Source organism: Oncorhynchus mykiss, chromosome 7 (assembly GCF_057628025.1).
Source record: "Oncorhynchus mykiss isolate SJ-2025 chromosome 7, ASM5762802v1, whole genome shotgun sequence".
In the NCBI taxonomy this organism is placed as follows: domain Eukaryota; kingdom Metazoa; phylum Chordata; class Actinopteri; order Salmoniformes; family Salmonidae; genus Oncorhynchus; species Oncorhynchus mykiss.
In genome coordinates, this window is record NC_143028.1 from 40272104 (window position 1) to 40288200 (window position 16097).

At 42.2% G+C, this 16097-nt stretch overlaps 1 protein-coding gene across 1 annotated transcript in view; it reads left to right on the top strand.

Annotated features, from left to right (window-relative positions):
• LOC110527873 (RING1 and YY1-binding protein B) overlaps window positions 1-14490 on the top strand; it is a 40332-nt gene extending 25842 nt beyond the window's left edge. The window contains exons 3-5 of the mRNA XM_021609456.3: window positions 6111-6803; window positions 11595-11678; window positions 12616-14490. Of these exons, the coding sequence (XP_021465131.2) occupies window positions 6111-6803; window positions 11595-11678; window positions 12616-12865 (1027 nt within the window). The 3' untranslated portion in view covers window positions 12866-14490. The remainder of the gene's footprint in view (window positions 1-6110; window positions 6804-11594; window positions 11679-12615) is intronic.
• The last annotated feature ends 1607 nt before the right edge of the window (window positions 14491-16097 follow it).

Consider the following 16097-nt stretch of genomic DNA (forward strand, 5'->3'; position numbering starts at 1 on the left):
AAAGAAAGGAGAAAATTGCAACTTCTTGCGATATGGATATTTGCACGTCAAAATCGCAATTTTTGATCTGAATACGATTTATCATGTAGTCCTAACTTCAGGTGCACAGTATTTTGTAAAAATGTTTTTAGATTCAGATGAAATCTTATAGTCTGACTACAGTTGGCTGTCCCTGTTAGAGGGGACCTTTTTGTCTAGGCCTCTCTCTTTGAGCTGCCGCTGCTGCATGCTCTGGGTCTGTGGCTGGCTGGGAGTAATAGCCTGTCCTCCAATTATCACTCAAAATAAAGAGCCGTGTTAATGAGGGCTTTCCTGTGGTCGCATGGTCACCCCTCTCTCCGTGTCTGTCTCTACAGAAGTACTCAATATCTCAATTCTGTCACAACACTGCTTGGTTTTAAGTTCAACAGTATGTTATTGGCATCTCTAGGTCTCCACTTGCTATGCTCTTCAGGTAGGAGGCTAATATTGACATGCATGAGTAGTTCCTTGGGAGTACTTATTATGATTGACAATATAGTGGGTGTGGCTGGCAGCATAACCATAGGTCTGTCTGCCTGGGTTTAGTGTTTAGTGCTGATGACAGTCATTTCATAGCCGCCTGTGGGGTAAGAATCCACACCCCATATCAAGGGGAATTTAAGGGGCAGTCAGCAGAGACAATCATTATCTATGGAGGTGTGAAAAGGAGGAATAGCCTAGACCGATTATCTGGTGTTTCTCAGTGAGAAGTGGCTTGGAACAGATGCAGTGGCGCTGTTTTCCTGCCTACCAGCAAGGTGAGTGTGGCCAGCCCAGTGGTGTGGATCCAGCCAGCCAGCCAGCCGTGTTAATGGGTCAGAGTGGTGGTGTTCAGAGCAGCAGTGACGTAGCTGGTAAGTGTAATAATACTCTGTAGAGTAAGCGCACCACAGGGCAGGCCAAACAGGGAGTAGCGCTCCGATCATGCTGGCAACAACTCCATGGCTCAGTTACAGCTGGCACTGAATCACAGCTTAACTACTGGGGCTGTTCCTGCTGCTTCCCTCTCTCTGGGCTGAGCACTGCTGCGTCTGACACAAATCTCTGGGTCTGGGGTGATGGGCCAAGGAGGCGGTGAGCCAATCAATCAATCAATCAATCAATCAATCAATCAATCAATCATGCTCACTTTCTACCTCCAGCACTTTGCTGACAGCTTAACCTGCCACGGGAAATTATTTCTGGGCCCGTCAGACGCGGGCTGCGCTGAGAACCCGTTTACGAGTGTTTGGTCTGCATGCGTCCTGCCAAATCCTGTGATTGATTGGCGACAATATTCACTGCCGTTGGAGACAAATAGTTTTGGTGTGTTTGAGTGCTTGTTGCAAAGTGACCTCGGGCGCCAGTCTGAGAGTACAAGTGAGGCTCCTCAAGGGTATTGAGAACTGCCATTGATATGAAGTTGCTCAAACCTTGTCAAGTCACTTAAGGTTTTTTTTGAGTGTCTCGTCATCCAGATGCTGCTGAACGTGAGCATGTCAATCCCTCCTCTCCTGTGGAGTGTGACTGGCATTGATTCTGTAAGAGTGAGTAGGCTAGCTTTATGCAGCAGCTCCAGAGCCATGCCAGCTGTGCTGGGTGGAGTCACTACAAGGTCATCAGCATTCACCACAGCCTGCCTATTGATTGGAGCGTGGCGCGAGCGCTACGACATGATGCCATATTATGAAGCGATTGATTGCCTACTGATCGACTGGTCCCCCCTGAGGGAGAGACGGTGGGTTCTCTATCTCCTGCAGAACAGAGATAAAGAGACAGGGAGAGGGCGGGAGAAAGTAAAAGGGTTGATATCTAGGATGTGCTGTTTCTAAGGTAAATTACTCCAGCAGCCTTGTGAAAAACACTCTCCTCTCCACAAATAGACCTCATCAGCCATGCATCATAATCAATGTACCCATCGTAATCAGACAACCACATCTGAAATTAACCTTTAAGTAAAGCCTGGGGGCCATGTTGTCTAAAATGTCTTGAGCAGCACCAGCTGTATCAGAACAGTCCCACTCAGTATTGTCATCAAGTTTCTGCTCATGTTCTGACCAACTTAACGATAACAGACTCTCTGAGAGAACGAGTCAGCACCTCATTGGTATTCTAGTCAACAGGTAGGCTACATTTTCTAGGAGCCAGACAGAGCTTGTTTATCAGTTCAGTCTGAGGCTCAGGCAGGTGGATCAGAAAGCAGGGAAGTGCCCATCTGCCCTCAAACCCGCAGAGAGTTTCTTTAAACATGACACACTCTGAACAGCTAGACAATAAACAGGACCTCTTGGCAATGCAGTAGATGAGATGTGGAGGCTATGCCATAGTTGGATTGTGCCTCCTGAGTAGCTTGCAAACCATGTACCTCTCAGACGTGGTTGAGTGTGTGTGTGTGGTATACTCTGGTATTTTTCACTGATCTGGCCCAGTCCAGTGATGTGATTATCTGTGCTGGTGAGAGCCAAATCTAGGCTAACCTTGTGTCTGTGGCACTCTATTCTCTTGCTCTCTCTCTCTCTCTGCCTGCCCCTGAGACCCCCCCACTGCTGCCAGCTGTTGTCCATTAGGGAGGCAGACGGGACACGCAGCACTCACCCCTCACATCTTAGACGTCGAACTGTGTGTGTGTGGTGCGACACTTGGGGGCGGGGGGGTGATATTGGGACTTAAAATCTGTTATAAAACAGGTTGTATGGATGCTGATTGGTTGCTAGCAGGAAGTTTTTCACCACAAGCCCCGGGTAGTGCCTGTTAACAGTTCCACTGTCCCACAGCCCAGCCAGGCAATTCATAAACTTAATCTCCCCTGAAAAAATGTGTCTAGACATTATTTCCCTATGCTTCTAGGTTAGCATATGCTTTTCAACAGTTGGGATTAGTCTAAACTAGAGGTCGACCGATTGTGGTTTTTCAACACCGATACCGATTATTGGAGGACCAAAATCGGACAATTTTTATTTATTTATATGTAATAATGACAATTACAAGAATACTGAATGAACAATGAACACTTGTATATTTTAACTTAATATAATACAGAAATAAAATCAATTTAGTCTGAAATAAATAATGAAGTGAAGATGCTGGTGGAAACAGGCACAAAAGTATCTATATACAGTGGGGCAAAAAAGTGTTTAGTCAGCCACCAATTGTGCAAGTTCTCCCACTTGAAAAGATGAGAGAGGCCTGTATAATTTTCATCATAGGTACACTTCAACTATGACAGACAAAATGAGAAAAAAAAATCCAGAAAATCGACATATCCTGAAAAGCCGCTAAGCAAAGAAGCCACTGCTCCAAAACCGCCATAAAAAGCCAGACTACAGTTTGCAACTCCACATGGGGACAAAGATTGTACTTCTTGGAAAAATGTCCTCTGGTCTGATGAAATATAAATGGAACTGTTTGGCCATCATGACCATTGTTATGTTTGGGGGGAAAAGGGGGATGCTTGCAAGCCGAAGAACACCATCTTAATCGTGAAGCACGGGGGTTTCAGCATCACGTTGTGGGGGTGCTTTGCTGCAGGAGGGACTGGTGCACTTAACAAAATAGATGGCATCATGAGGCAGGAAAATTATGTGGATATATTGAAGCAACATCTCAAGACATCAGCCAGGAAGTTAAAGCTTGGTCGCAAATGGGTCTTCCAAATGCACAATGACCCCAAGCATACTTCCAAAGTTGTGGCAAAATGTCTTAAGGACAACACAGTCAAGGTATTGGAGTGGCCATCACAAAGCCCTGACCTCAATCCCATAGAAAATTTGTGGGCAGAACTGAAAAAGCATGTGCGAGCAAGGAGGCCTACAAACCTGACTCGGTTACACCAGTTCTGTCAGAAGGAATGGGCCAAAATTCACCCAACTTATTGTGGGAAGCTTGTGGAAAGCTACCTGAAATGTTTGACCCAAGTTAAACAATTTAAAGGCAATGCTACCAAATACTAATTGAGTGTATGTAAACTTCTGACCCACTGGGAATGTGATGAAATAAATAAAAGCTGAAATAAATCTGTCTACTATTATTCTGACATTTCACATTCTTAAAATAACGTGGTGATCCTAAGACAGGCAATTTTTACCAGGAGTAAATGTCAGGAATTGTGAAACTGAGTTTAAATGTATTTGGCTAAGGTGTATGTAAACTTCTGACTTTATCTGTATGTAAGTTTTAATGCTAGCCTATTACTTAGCTTGGCTCCTTGCATTCACAATGTCCTTTTGATGCTGCACTTGCGTAACAGGTGGTCAGCCTTCCACGCAGTCTCCTCGTGGATTGCAATATAATCGGCGACCAAAAAGGCCGATTACCGATTTGTTATGAGAACTTGAAGTCGGCCCTAATTAATCGGCCATACCAATTAGACCTCTAGTCTAAACCTTGCTGCCTTTCTCGTTGACCTGTGCAACAACGTTGCTTTTTTTTTTTTGCGATCTTCACCTGCCGTAGAAAGAATGAATGTGAAGAGACTGACATCTTCTGAGCCGGGTGAATTTATTTATCAGGATGATTATAATGGATAAATCCAAAGAAATGGCAATAGAAACAAAGGTAAAATAAATTTGCTGTCATTTCAGCTGCTTGCTCTGATTGTGTTTGATCTAGTTGGCTAGCTAGCAATGGATGAGTAGCTACTATAGCCTGCATGGCATCCTTTTTTGCTTAGAACATTTGGAATGGACAACCAGTTCATTTGGCTAATGACTTTTGCCCGGACAATATTGTGGAAGGATGAAAAAAATGAATTTATTAATACTAATATTTGTACTTTTTGCACATTTTTTTCTCCCCAATTTCATGATATCCAATTCGTAGTTAGTTTTGTCCCATTGCTGCAACTCACGTACAGACTCGGGAGAGGCGAAGGTCAAGAGCCATGCGTCCTCCTAAACACGACCCTACCAATCCGCACTGCTTCTTGACACACTGCTCGCTTAACCCAGATGCCAGCCGCACCAATGTTTTGGAGGAAAAACTGGCGACCAACTGGCGACCGTGTCAGCGTGCATGCGTTCGCCCCGCCACAGGAGTCGCTAGATTGCGATGGGACAAGGACATCCCGGCCGGCCAAGCCCTCCCCTAACCTGGGCGACGCTGGGAACGTTGTGCGCTGCCTCTTGGGTCTCCCAGTCGCGGCCGGCTGCGACACAGCCCGGGATCGAACCCGGATCTGTAGTGACGCCACTAGCATTGCGATACAGCGCCTTAGACTGCTGCACCACTCGGGAGGCCCTTAAATATTTGAATGAAAATATGTAATCTTTAGAAAAATATGTTAGTAACTGTTTTATAAAAGCTATAACCTGGGAATTATTGTTAATATCACCCTCCAAAGGGCTGTTTCCCTGGCCCTCTGCTTCGTGTCGGACTAAGAACAGCCCCTAGTCGGAAGTTATTCACACGATAATCCTCGCATTCTCATTCATTGCCTGAAGTGTTTGTTTTTTTCCCCCCCATGAAGTACCTCTTCTAACCTCTCAGGATGAAGAGTGATGAGCTCCCAATGAGCCCTTTATCCTAGATCTTTTTATTCATCCACCAAGGCACTCATTTGTCTCCACCTCTCACTCACAACGCATTTGCCTGCTGAACGAGAATGGTTTGGCTCAAAGAGAATAGGCTAGGTGTGTCTGTGTGTGAGTGACGACAGAGAGCCACAGAGTGACTTCTTTCTGCTCTGGTGGGCTAGCCAGCTAGTAAGTGAGCGGCTGCACGTCTCTGTGTATCCCAGTCTGTGACAAATGGGGCCAACGCTGCAGTAATCAGATTAGAGGACGTAAATGACATGCTGCAACTGTCCCACGTTGTGATCCCCACATTCATTTTATTATAGCACTGAGCTAGTGAGATTACTCTTCAAACAGACCAGCCCGACCAAGAGCTGTCACTTACATCCAGTCAGCCAGCCGTGTGTGTACATTAACCCTTTCACTCCACAGAGGCACTGTGACTCAATCCAGCAAACTCCTTATAAGATGATGCAGAGAGGGTGTGTGTGTGTTGCTATGTGGTCAGGCAGGGGCTGCTCATGGTCATCTTGTCCTGAGAAAGCTGAGCCTGGAGTCTCTGCTGCCTGCTAATCCCTATTTGTGCCCTGGCCTCTACAGGAAACCCAGGATCAACTCCCAGCTGGTGGCCCAGCAGGTGGCACAACAGTACGCGATGCCTCCCCCGCCCAAGAAGGAGAGGAAGGAGAGGCCTGAGAGGGAGCATGGCCCGGACGGGGAGCTCTTGGAGGGGGAGCACCCCGAGGGAGAGCTTCTGGAGAGAGTGAAGCCAGAAGTAGAAGAAGAACCTCCCCTGGATAAAGACGAGAGCAATAAGGAGAAGCCGGAAAATGACCAAGCAGAAAAGCCAGAGCAAGAGGAGGAGAAAGAAAAAGGGAAAGAGATCAGCCTAGCCAGGCCCATCGCCAAGAAACCCAGCATCAAAGAGATCAGCCTAGCCGGGCCTATAGCCAAGAAACCCAGCATTAAAGAGAGCAGCCCAGCCGGCCCCATTGCCAAGAAACCCAGCATAAAAGAGAGCAGCCCAGCTGGCCCCATTGCCAAGAAACCCAGCATAAAAGAGAGCAGCCCAGCCGGGCCCATCGCCAAGAAACCCAGCATCAAAGAGAGCAGCCCAGCCAGCCCCATCGCCAAGAAACCCAGCATCAAAGAGAGCAGCCCAGCCAGGCCCATCGCCAAGAAACCCAGCATCAAAGAGAGTAGCCCAGCCAGGCCCATTGCCAAGAAACCCAGCATCAAAGAGAGCAGCCCAGCCAGGCCCGTTGCCAAGAAACCCAGCATCAAAAAGATCAGGTCAGTGTGTTTATAAAGGAGTAAGATGTCTGTTCATTGTCTGTGTAAGCATTTTTCCTCTCTAGACATGAACTTTACTAATATACTCCTCTGTGGTCAGACCATCAAATAAGCTGAAGGAGACATTACATTACTCTTACTGAATTTCCACGTGGGTGAGGATATTGGAAATTTAATCAAAGCCTATTGGATGATAACTTGTTTTTAACTAGGACAGAGGAATTTATAACATAGGTACAGCAAATCCGCTTATTGTATGGGCCACTTTTAAATATGCCTTTAGAGGCCATGCAATTCAGTACTCCTTTCTAAAACAAAAGCAATTTAGGTCAAAGGCATCCATACTAACAAAGGAAATTGAAGGTCTAACAGAACAGATAGATGGCAGTGAAAACTGTACCATAGAGGCTCAGAATAAGTTGGAGGAAAAGGAAATGGAGGAACTTATTCAACAAAGATCAAGTGTAATATATTAATAATAATAATAAAGCAAACTGAATGGAATATGGGGGAAAATGCACCAAATTATTTTTTAATCTTCAACATAGAAATGCTCCCAAAAATAATTTACTGAAACTTGTTACAAATGACGGAGTCACCAATGATTCACGAAATGATATTTTGGAAGAGGAAGCAAAGTACTTTAAAGCATGTGTTTTCATTTGTCTCCTTCAGCGCCTTTTAACCGAAGCTAATTGTATGGACATTTTTTCTATTAATAACTTTAAATGAACAGCCATACAGAAAGACTCATGTGAAGGTGAAATTATAGAGAAGGAACTTCTTGATGCAATTAAAGCCTTTAACTGGGATAACTTCAGGGCTGGATGGCATATACCATTTCAGGTATACCAAACCTTTTTTGATATACTCAGAGGACCGTTATTAGCATGTTTTAACCACTCCTATGTAAATGGTAGATAATCAGACACTCAACAAGGTCTGATTCCATTATTACTGAAACAGGATACAAGTGGGAAATATAAAGATCCAGTCCTTTAAAAATAAATTGGAGGCATCTTACACTTCAGTGATTTATTGTCAGACATTATTTGTCAGACATTATTCATTCTAATCAGACAGGTTTTGTTTTTTTACATTGGAGATAATATAAGGCAAGTACTGGAAACACTATGAAAAATCTGGGAAACCAGGCCTGCTATTCATAGCTGACTTTGAAAAGGCTTTTGATAAAGTATGACTGGAGTTTTTAGAGAAATGCCTGGAACATTTCAATTTTGGAGAATCTCTTATAAAATGGGTTAAAATCGTGTATTAAAAAATGAGTTAAAATCCAGTCATACCCTAGGTGTAAAATAGTAAATAATGGCTACTTAGAAAGTTTTAAACTGTCGATAGGAGTAAAACAAGGTTGTCCACTATCAGCATATCTATTTATTATGGCCATCAAAATGTTAGCTATTAAAATCAGATCCAACAATAATATCAAGTGAATAGAAATACAGGGCTGAAAAACAAAGGTGTCATTGTACACTGATTCATGTTTTTTTTTAAGATCCACAACTTGGATCACTCCACAGCCTCAGAGGATCTAGATCATTTTTCTAACCTTTCTGGATTACAACCAATTGATAAGTGTACTAAATTACATATTGGATCACAAAAAAAATACAACTTTTACATTACCATGTAGTTTACCAATAAAATGGTCTAATGGTGTTGTGGATATACTCGGTATACATATCCCAAAAAGGTTAGTAAAATACATAAGATCTTGCTACCATAGAAAGGTAAATACCCTTCCATTTGTGGAAAAACCTCCCTGATTAACTCTAGTCATATCCCAGTTTACCTATTTGCTTATGGTCTTGCCTACACCTGGAGAACAGTTGTCTTTTTCTTATTGTATGAGAAAAAAAGATTCAATTTAATTTGGAATGGCAAGGAAGACAAAATTTAAACAGGCCTATTTATATAATGACTATACATTCGGAGGGCAAAAAGTCTTAAATATTAAAGCATTAGACCTCTCAATAATGGCTTCAGGCATACTAAAGTTATACTTAAATCTGAACTTCTCTAGAAAATTAGTAAGAGTCTCACCCTATGTTCATGAAATGATTTTTTCCCCTTTATTCAGATTATAACCTCTCACATTGTTATTTGAAAAGGAAATAATCTGTCAAATATCGCTATTTTTAAAATAAGCCATTGGTTGCAATTTCAATTTAATCCAGCAGAAAAGACAGAACAAATAATACAACAAATATTGAGGTTAAACTCAAATATAATATTAGATTTTTTTATGAATTTGTTTGAATAAAAAAAAAAAGCTATAATCTAAGTAAATTGTCATACATGCAGCTAACTAAACAATTGCAGCGTTACCGCAAAAATAGAAGAGGGAAGTGGAAGGGGGCAAAAGTATGGAACTTGTCTGTCGGCCCTGCATTAAATACCATAATTGGTTAAGGAAAACCAATTTAATTTAAGGACCAAGAAATGTACAGCTGCGCCATATAGATTGCAAAATAGTTTAGATTTTTGATGTACCAATTCCATGGCGCATGGTTTATAAACTGATAAGCAAAACAATGCTGGATTCAAAACGTAGATTTTTTAACATTTTAATTATTATACAGAATTCTTGCAACCAATAGAATGTTATTTATATGTGCGATACAACCTTCCCAGCTCTGCAGATTTTACTGCGAAGAGGCAGAATCATTAGATCATTTGTTTCGGTACTATCCATATGTAGCTTGCTTTTGGTAACAGGTCCAGCAATAGCTGAAGATTTGCAACATTTACCTGAAACTAACCCTGCAGATAGCACTACTGGGCGATCTGAAAAGTTATAGTCAATCGATCAATAATATAATAATACTTTTTGCAAAAAAATGTATTTACAATTTACAATCTGTAGAAACAATGAAAATAGAAAGGTTCAGAACTTTTGTTAAACAGCACAGTTGAAAAATATATGGCAAATAGAATCCAATATGGATGGTGTTAAGAGATAAATTGGAGGGGTTGAATGGAGCTGAAGGTTGGGACTAATAACAAGATAACTAGTGTAAAACATACTGTGCCCATAACATGTACAGTGGGGCAAAAAAGTATTTAGTCAGACACCAATTGTGCAAGTTCTCCCACTTAAAGATGAGAGGCCTGTAATTTTCATCATAGGTGCACTTCAACTATGACAGACAAAATGAGAAGAAAAAATCCAGAAAATCACATTCTAGGATTTCTAATTAATTTATTTGCAAATTCTGGTGGTTAATATGTTTTTAGTCAATAACTAAAGTTTCTCTACTTTGTTATATACCCTTTGTTGGCAATGACAGAGGTCAAACATTTTCTGTAAGTCTTCACAAGGTTTTCACACACTGTTGCTGATATTTTGGCCCATTCCTCCATGCAGATCTCCTCTAGAGCAGGGATATTTTGGGGCTGTTGCTGGGCAACACGGACTTTCAACTCCCTCCAAAGATTTTCTATGGGGTTGAGATCTGAAGACTGGCTAGGCCACTTCAGGACCCTGAACTGCTTCTTATGAAGCAAACCTTTGTTGCCTGGGCGGTGTGTTTGGGATCATTGTCATGCTGAAAGACCCAGTCACGTTTCATCTTCAATGCCCTTGCTGATGGTAGGCTTTGTTACTTTGGTCCCAGCTCTCTGCAGGTCATTCACTAGGTTCCCCCCGTGTGGTTCTGGGATTTTTGCTCACTGTTCTTGTGATCATTTTGACCCCACTGGGTGAGATCTTGCGTGGAGCCCCAGATCGAGGGAGATTATCAGTGGTCTTGTATGTCTTCCATTTCCTAATAATTGCTCCCACAGTTGATTTCTTCAAACCAAGCTGCTTACGTAATGCAGATTCAGTCTTCCCAGCCTGGTGCAGGTCTACAATTTTGTTTCTGGTGTCCTATGACAGCTCTTTGGTCTTGGCCATAGTGGAGTTTGGAGTGTGGAAAGCTTGTAGAAGGCTTCCTGAAACGTGTGACCCAAGTTAAACAATTTAAAGGCAATGCTACCAAATACTAATTGAGTGTATGTAAACTTCTGACTTACTGGGAATGTGAATTTGTCACATCTTGGTGTTCTCTGGCAAATGCCAAACGTCCTGCACGGTGTTGGGCTGTAAGCACAACCCCCACCTGTGGACGTCGGGCCCTCATACCACCCTCATGGAGCCTGTTTCTGACCGTTTGAGCACACATGCACATTTGTGGCCTGCTGGAGGTCATCTTGCAGGGCTCTGGCAGTGCTCCTCCTTGCACAAAGGCAGTGGTCCTGCTGCTGGGTTGTTGCCCTCCTACGGCCTCCTCCACGTCTCCTGATTTACTGGCCTGTCTCCTGGTAGCGCCTCCATGCTCTGGACACTACGCTGACAGACACAGCAAACCTTCTTGCCACAGCTCGCATTGATGTGCCATTCTGGATGAGCTGCACTACCTGAGCCACTTCTGTGGGTTGTAGACTCCGTCTCATGCTACCACTAGAGTGAAAGCATCGCCAGCATTCAGAAGTGACCAAAACATCAGCCAGGAAGCATAGGAACTGAGAAGTGGTCTGTGGTTACCACCTGCAGAACCACTCCTTTATTGGGGGTGTCTTGCTAATTGCCTATTATTTCCACCTGTTGTCTATTCCATTTGCACAACAGCATGTGAAATTTATTGTCAATCAGTGTTGCTTCCTACGTGGACAGTTTGATTTCACAGAAGTGTGATTGACTTGGAGTTACATTGTGTTTAAGTGTTCCCTTTATTGTTTTGAGCAGTGTATATAATATACTCCTCTGTGTTTTCTGTTTCTGTGCAGACCCAAGACAGACGTTCATCAGAGCTTACCCAGCATACAGTCTGGGGAGTCAACAACCAAGATCAACAACTCTCACATCTCCAGGTGGGTGATTCTCCTCTTACAGAGATGTATTCCACTACTAGTACTGACCTTATCTTCCAGTTGGACATTGTGAGAACCTGTCATGGCACTTTTTTAATTGGAACTCGTACAAGATATTCTAAAAGGGGCCATCAGCAGTTGCTACATGTTCCCATGGATGCTTGAAGAGTATAACCTATAAATGTCTCATAAGCTTGTTTTACTCCAATGTTTGTAAACAAAGTAAATGTGAACAAGAACTATAGTCTCAATACATGGTTAAAACTATATATTTTTTTATATCATGGATCCATAGCTTTGTATATGAGTTTGTGCTTACATTTCTCCAGCCCTATCTCTCAGCTTTTTCTCGAAGCGGAGGTGGGGAGAACACTGTTATTGTTTCAACTGCTGATTGCCGCTTTAAAGGGACACTTCGGAATTTTGCCAATTACCTACTTTATCCACTTCCCCAGAGTCAGATGAACTCATGGATACCATTGTTATGTCTATGCATCCAGTATGAAGGAAGTTAGAGGTAGTGGGCCAATGCTAACTAGCATTAGCGCAATGACTGGAAGTCTAGGGGAGCATGCTAGCTGTTACCATATACTTCCAGGCATTGCACTAATGCTAGTAAGCAATTGTGCTAACACTAGTTAGCTACTTTCTTCGCACTGCACACTGAGACACAAAAATGGTATCCACTAATTCATCTGACTCTGGGTATGTAGAAAAGGACTTCATTGTCAAACTCTCAAAATCAAACTCAAGTGATTCATAAATGCTATTTCATGTTCTACTCTCTCTTTCTCCCTCTTACTCTTGTTGGCCTTGTAGTATACATTGAAATGAGCGGTTGGGTCTAACCACCCACACTGTACTACACACCTTAATGTGGTTGTATGGCAGTTTTATCAATGTAATCCTAACCCTGTGTTTCCCTCCTGCTGACCAGGCCCAAACTGAAGAACATTGACCGGAGCACCGCTCAGCAGCTAGCCATAACGGTGGGGAACGTGACAGTCATCATAACGGACTTTAAGGAGAAGACCCGCTCCTCGTCCACATCCTCGTCCACCGTGACGTCCAGCTCGGGCTCCGAGCAGCGGCACCAGAGCTCCGGCTCCGAGAGCATGGACAAGAGCTCGTCTCGCGCCTCCACCCCCAAAGGAGAGCTCTCTGTGGGGCACGACGAGTCCTTCTGAGCCCTCCAGTCCAGGTGCTCCGTGAAGACTCTGTGGATGGGATCCCTTAGGGGGAGATATTTCACCTTCCTTCCTCCTGCCTCCGCCTTCCTTCCATCACCGTCCCAGGATGCTGAGAGAGCTAGCTGATTGGAGCTGTCTGCCTTCTGATTGGAGCAGCCCATGGCATGCGCCTAATGGAGAAACGTCCAATCATGGGTACACGTTGAGCATGGCCCAGGCGGGAGAGTGGGGCTGATGGGAATAGCGCCCCCACTGGTGGCATCCTGACACTTGTATGTATTGTTTGATATTTGTACGTGGATGTGCGGCCGACATTTTGTTTATGTGCAAAGAAATGATCTGCTGTACACAATAACCACCACCATTTTAGCAACTCTGAAACATGACCCTTATTTATTACTTGTTGCACCCTTATACTTTGAGAGACTTTTCTTTTGTTGAGGCTTTGCTGTGTAGTTGTACCCCATCTCTCACTTTGACACTTGTTTTCATGGTTGAACTGGTATGATGGGACAAGACACTTGAGACCACAACACACTGGTGCTACATCGATACACTGTGAAACAGTTTCCAACGTGGGACTGTCATTCACACGCTCCAACAAAAGTGCTAATAACCCAGAAATTCTCTCTTGCTCTCTTTCTCTCTGCCTCTTTCACACACTCTCTCTCACTCACTCTCTTACACTCGTGTCTGATTTTAGTTTGAACCTCCATGTGGTCTTTCAGGTTGATGTGTAGAGGTGAATGTGCAGCATATAAAGGTCACCTGCTTTGTTTTGATTTGAAGGGCCTACAATGTCAACTCAACACACACCCAAACCTTTGTCTATCATTTAGTCTGATAGATGCTATATATCTTATACAGTCTGTGTCTCCTGTCCTTAACTCTATAGTGTAGGCTATTGTGAAAAACACTAAAGTTGTTGATGTTTTTGCATTCCGTCGCTTTAATATTGGGTAGCCAGTTGAGGAAAGGTGTGGTACCTTTTTTTATTTCTGTAATGACTGAAGGAAAGGTCAAGTTCAGATCCACCTGTCAAGACCACAGTTTGAACTGTAATATAGTGATGCCATATACCGTTTATGATATCCAACTGATGCTAAGGGACTTCAGGTTTTTAGAAGTCCTAGCGAACGTTTGCTAATGTATTTTTTTTGAATGCTCTGGTTTACAAAGTTGTGATTTTTCCGGTTTATTTAGTGCAAAGGCCTGGACAGTTCATGACAATTTGAGAATTGATTTGAGTGACTTTTTCTGCTAAGATATATTTAAGACTCCAATATGTAGGTTAATTGAAGGCAGAAACATTGCAAGTAGATGATATAGCTAATAGAATAATATTGCATTTTTGTTTTGCATTTTCAAAGCAGTAAACACTTACCTAACTAAATAACCAATTAAATGGTTCTAATTCTCATTCTCCTTAGATGAAAATAGACCATTTCCTCTAACTGTATTAAATTGTATAAAGAATAAATGTGTATATCTTAGTTTTATTTATTGAAGGACCAAAGGAATTTCATAATGACATGATACATAGACAAATGAATAACAATTTGAGATGCAATTATAAAATGTGTGAAATGAAATACATTTTAAATAAAGACTAATATAATCCATTTAAATGGTGTAATTCTTGTCCATTTTATAAGGAACTTACTTAGATAAAGCTGAGAATAAGCAGAACAGAAAATAACCACACTTTAACATTCAATTACAAGTCAGTTTCTCTACTTGGAGAACAATGAAAGGCAATGAAAAGCATTCAATGGGCAGTAAGCTGCAGGGAACTCTGCAGTGTTCAGAAGCTCTTGGAGCCATGTAAAGCCCTGTGCTTTGAGCCTCTGCTCCACTGTCCGCTGAACAGTATCTCCCCCTGCAGAGAACCAGTTGGCCTGAGCAGGCCAGTTCAATCTATCCCTATAGACTTCTCTAAAGCAGGTCAGGCAAGGTAGGCATACCCTTCTAACTTACCGTGACCATGAGTCTACCTACCGGCAAGTGTTGTAGTAAAGGCTTTACGATCTATTTAGTGTAGATACGATAATCATATTTGTGTGTTGTGAATAAGCAATGTTCGTTGTCCAATAAGGCCATACAAAGTTGATTTACTGTTTTAACGGATGCCTGCTTCACATTTCTCGACCACATTTATATATATATTTTTTTTTGAACGATTCATTTGATTCATATGTATCAATTCTTTCAAATGATTTGTTGATGAAATAAAAGATCCACTTCACTATTGTTGGGATCTGGTTCAATTGCTGTGAATCAAATTAAGAATTTGAGAATTGTGAGCAGTATTTTTGGGGCTAAAGATGAGCTATAGCCTTCCTTTCTGGATTATGTGGCTACAAAACGTGTTTTGTCGATCAAGTAGAGTTGGGCATTAAATTTATGGAACATTATGACTCAATAGATGCTAGTCAACCTGCAAAGTAAACATTTCTAAGGAAAGATAAATATGGCAACTAGAAAAGGCACATTTCCCGAAGAAAATGTGTGCTTGCTTCAGCTGTCTAAAAATCCAATTTGTATGTTAGTGGGAGATGTGAAGAATGTAGAATTCAAGCTAAATAGAAGCTGAAGCTGATCATAATAGGGAGAGTAGGTCTGATTTCTTTAGGAGACTGCTATTTATTTCAGATGGCACATCACTTATTAGTAATGGCACAACTATGCCTCTGAAAAAATGTACTGTGCCTAAAACTGAATGAACTGTGCCAGGACAGGTTTTCAAGGGTGCTGTCCAGCTTCTGACATGGGGTGGGGGCCTGTGACTCATTCCAGAACCGTTTTACCAAAAGGCTGAAATCTGTTGGTAATGTTGCTAGGTGTTGTACCAAGGTTGCTTTTTTTTTTTCTTTTTTTTCGCTCACTCGCCTCAGTTTACTAAAAAATGAAATCCGTTGAAAGTTAATCAACTTTGTATGGCCTAAGCATCAGTTGTAACTTCTTCTGACTCCTCCCTGAGTTTCGTTTTGCTGTTCAGCTGTATGATTATGATATGTAATAATTATCTATTTAAACTCTATATTTTGTGCAAAGATATGGAGTCTCTAGGCTACATTGAATGAGGAAGAAGATCCGATTTACTCAAAGAAAATGCAATGTGAACAGAATTAATGAGGTGTCTGGCTGAGATATGAAGAAAAATATGCTATCGGTCACATTTTTACTGAGAATGTTAACTCTTTGCTTTGTAATGCAATCCAGAAGAAAT